This window comes from Odocoileus virginianus, unplaced genomic scaffold (assembly GCF_023699985.2).
Source record: "Odocoileus virginianus isolate 20LAN1187 ecotype Illinois unplaced genomic scaffold, Ovbor_1.2 Unplaced_Scaffold_16, whole genome shotgun sequence".
Lineage (NCBI taxonomy): Eukaryota > Metazoa > Chordata > Mammalia > Artiodactyla > Cervidae > Odocoileus > Odocoileus virginianus.
Genome location: NW_027224278.1, coordinates 8,898 through 11,601, shown reverse-complemented (window position 1 = coordinate 11,601; position 2,704 = coordinate 8,898). Strand labels below are relative to the sequence as shown.

The window sequence follows — 2,704 nt, the reverse complement described above, 5'->3', positions numbered from 1 at the left end:
CCTTGGACTGCAAGATCCGACCAGTCAGTCCTAAAGGAAATCAGTCCTGAATTTCCATTGGAAGGACTGAAGCTGAAGCTTCAACACTTTTGCCAGCAGATGTGAAAAGCTGACTCACTGGAAAAGACCCTGATGTTGGGAGAGATTGAAGGCAAAAGGAGCATGGGAGGACAAAGGATTACATGGTTTGACAGCATAACCCACAGAATGGGCATGAACTTGAGCAAACTCCAGGAGACAGTGGGGACACAGAGCCTGGTTTGCTACAGTCCATGGGGTTGCAAAGAGTTGGACACAAGTTAGAGACTGAACAACAACAACAACGTTCTGGTATTTTATCTTAATATATAAATGTAACTATAAAACTGACAAAATATTCCAAAATCAATACTGAATGGCAGTACACAACATTCTTACTCTCCCACTTCTTAGATTGTCCTCACTTACGTTGTGCTCCTTGAATATCTGGATCTCAGAACCTCCCCTCGAACCGGAAGATGAATGCAGTATTAGGAAGTGAACAAGCTACAACTAAAGTCAGAGACAGCACAGTAGCTCACTTTTATTTTCTGCAGTTAGCAATCACCAAACAAACGATGTGGACCCTCCCCCACCCCCGCCCAAAACAGCACCACAGGCACAAGCTGAAGCCCGATCAAACTACTGCAGAAAGCAATGCCCTCGGGAAGGACACTTGAGACTAGGGCACATAGGCTAGGTTTAAAGCCCTCTTCTGTGCTGAGGCTGGGCGGGCACAAAGTTCAGCAAGGTCCACATCACCACGGAAAGCTGCTCCTGACAGAAGGCGACGGCCGTCTGGAGCAAGGCTTGGTCTTCAGCAGTCAATCGGCTAAAAGGGAGGGAAAATGAAATTCAAGTTCCCGCCAAGAAGGAGGAAGAGGAGCATGTCCTCCCTCTGTCCCCGCACACCAACAAGCCCAGAGCACCACACTTCTCCTCTAGGCTTAACCCTCCATGATGGCTCCTCCCGGGCTGAGACTGGTCACCACCCACCAACCCTCCCTCGTCCCGGCCCCCTTTAGAACTGACAGAACCAACATGCGGCCACGAACGTAGAGCTCCCTCCGAACCGGCCATCGCAGTTGAGTTAAGTGAGTCAGGAAGTAGCGGGCGTTGTCCGCCTCCGCGTACGATGAGAAAGACACGGCGAGGCTGCTGGTGGAGATACAGTTAAGGCACCATCCACACGAGTCATTTTGGCTGTACTTCAGGCTCCCTGCTCGCGGAGACCTGCCTTCTCCCACAAGGCCACCGCCCGACCCTCTGGTTCCCTTCAGGTTGCTTTTCCTCACCACCTTCCCCTGGCAGCCAGGCCACCCCTGACCCATACCCTCCAGCCCCCCAGAGTACCCTCCCCCTACACTTTAGGCCCCACCACCTGCTACTCCTAAACAACCCCTAGCCCACACCCCGACCCGTGCGGCCACTTGGCCCACCAGGGCTCCTGGAATAGGATACAACTGGAAGACTCGGTTACTCAGAACTCCGGCTCCGGGTGCAGCAGCTCCACCAGGCCCTGGTGCGTGGGGTGCCCCCGGGATCTGCGGAATGGCAGCGGCTGCGCCACCTGACTCTCCGGCAGCGCTGGGCTCTCTGGGATCAGCCATGTCGCCGGAGCCGGCAGGGACTCCTCGACTGACGGCATCTCCAGGGCCAGCTGGGTCGCCAGGGCCATGGCGGCCAGCAGCACCACCCGGCACACCTTGGCTGCCCCGTGCTGTGCCCGCTGCAGAGGCCTCGGCACCTGTGTCTTCATCGGCTGCCCTGGTGGTTCCTCCACCGTGTGCCTCAGGCTCCATCTTGAACCGCTCTCCCCCGCCCTCCGTGGCGGGAAAGACTGAACCGTCCCTACAGAACCCACCCCTGTGATGAGACCTGCAACTCAACATCGGCAGAGCGCCTGCGCACACACACCCTGGTCCTGCCTCACGATTGGTTCCCACCAACCATTGGTTCCCGCGATGCCTGCAGGCTCTCGGGCAAAACGGCGCCCCCTGTTGAAACTTCACATGTTCGCGTGCCATGTCGCCCCAATGTGCGTGCGCAGACACACACCCACGTGATCTGGGCTTTCTAAGTCAACCCTGCCTCAGGCCAGAAACCTGGTAAATGGCTCAACCGTGAGGCCTCTGGGTGGCGCTCCACCCTTTAGTGTGGGGGCAGCTCCTCAGTGCGCATGCTCAAACAGACCCCGCCCCACTCCTCAGGGCCCCCGACGGTTTCCACTCCAAGCCTGCAAACCCCAAGTGAGCCCCGGTCCCTGTGCACCTCCAAGTCTGTGTTGCTGCCAGCCTGGCGTCGCTCACAGGTGACCATCCTGCTGAGCGCAGGTCCTTGTCATCGACTCCCAGAAGGGAGTCGGGCACCCCTGGGTCAGGGCCGGTCTGTCCCTCTGGTGTCTCACACATAGCTCACGTGCATGTATGTGCGTCTGTGTGCGTGAGCGCATGGGCAGGTGCATGCATATGGGCACGTGTACACGTGTGTTTGTGAGAGAGAGCACGTGCCCAGATTCATGCACTTAGGTGTGTGTATCTGTGCGTGTGCCCAAGAGAGTGCCCTTAACACAGGTGCCTGCCCGTCGGCGTGTGCGTGGGTGTGTTTCAGAAAGAGAGAGCACAAGCACAGATTCATGCACGTAGGCGTGTGCATGTGTCTGTGTGTGGAGGTGCTTGCACATGGG

General features: G+C 57.1%; 1 protein-coding gene across 1 annotated transcript; it reads right to left on the bottom strand.

Moving 5' to 3' along the window:
• Window positions 1–613: 613 nt before the first annotated feature.
• LOC110122660 (cancer/testis antigen 1-like) lies at window positions 614–2,023 on the bottom strand. Its single transcript, XM_020870191.2, has 3 exons — window positions 1,480–2,023; window positions 1,051–1,176; window positions 614–850 (listed from the first exon to the last, which is right to left on the bottom strand). The coding sequence occupies exons 1-3, from the start codon at window positions 1,908–1,910 to the stop codon at window positions 721–723; spliced, it is 687 nt and encodes a 228-aa protein (XP_020725850.2). The 5' UTR covers window positions 1,911–2,023; the 3' UTR covers window positions 614–720.
• Between the last annotated feature and the right edge of the window lie 681 nt (window positions 2,024–2,704).

Excerpts from the sequence above, each read along its gene's own strand:
- LOC110122660 (XM_020870191.2), bottom strand. The coding sequence starts at position 1,910 with ATGTTGAGTTGCAGGTCTCATCACAGGGGTGGGTTCTGTAGGGACGGT. Across the intron at positions 1,177-1,479 it reads AGTAACCGAGTCTTCCAGTT|CAGCCTCGCCGTGTCTTTCT; the intron begins GTATCCTATTCC and ends TATCTCCACCAG. Across the intron at positions 851-1,050 it reads CGTGGCCGCATGTTGGTTCT|CCGATTGACTGCTGAAGACC; the intron begins GTCAGTTCTAAA and ends CCTCCCTTTTAG.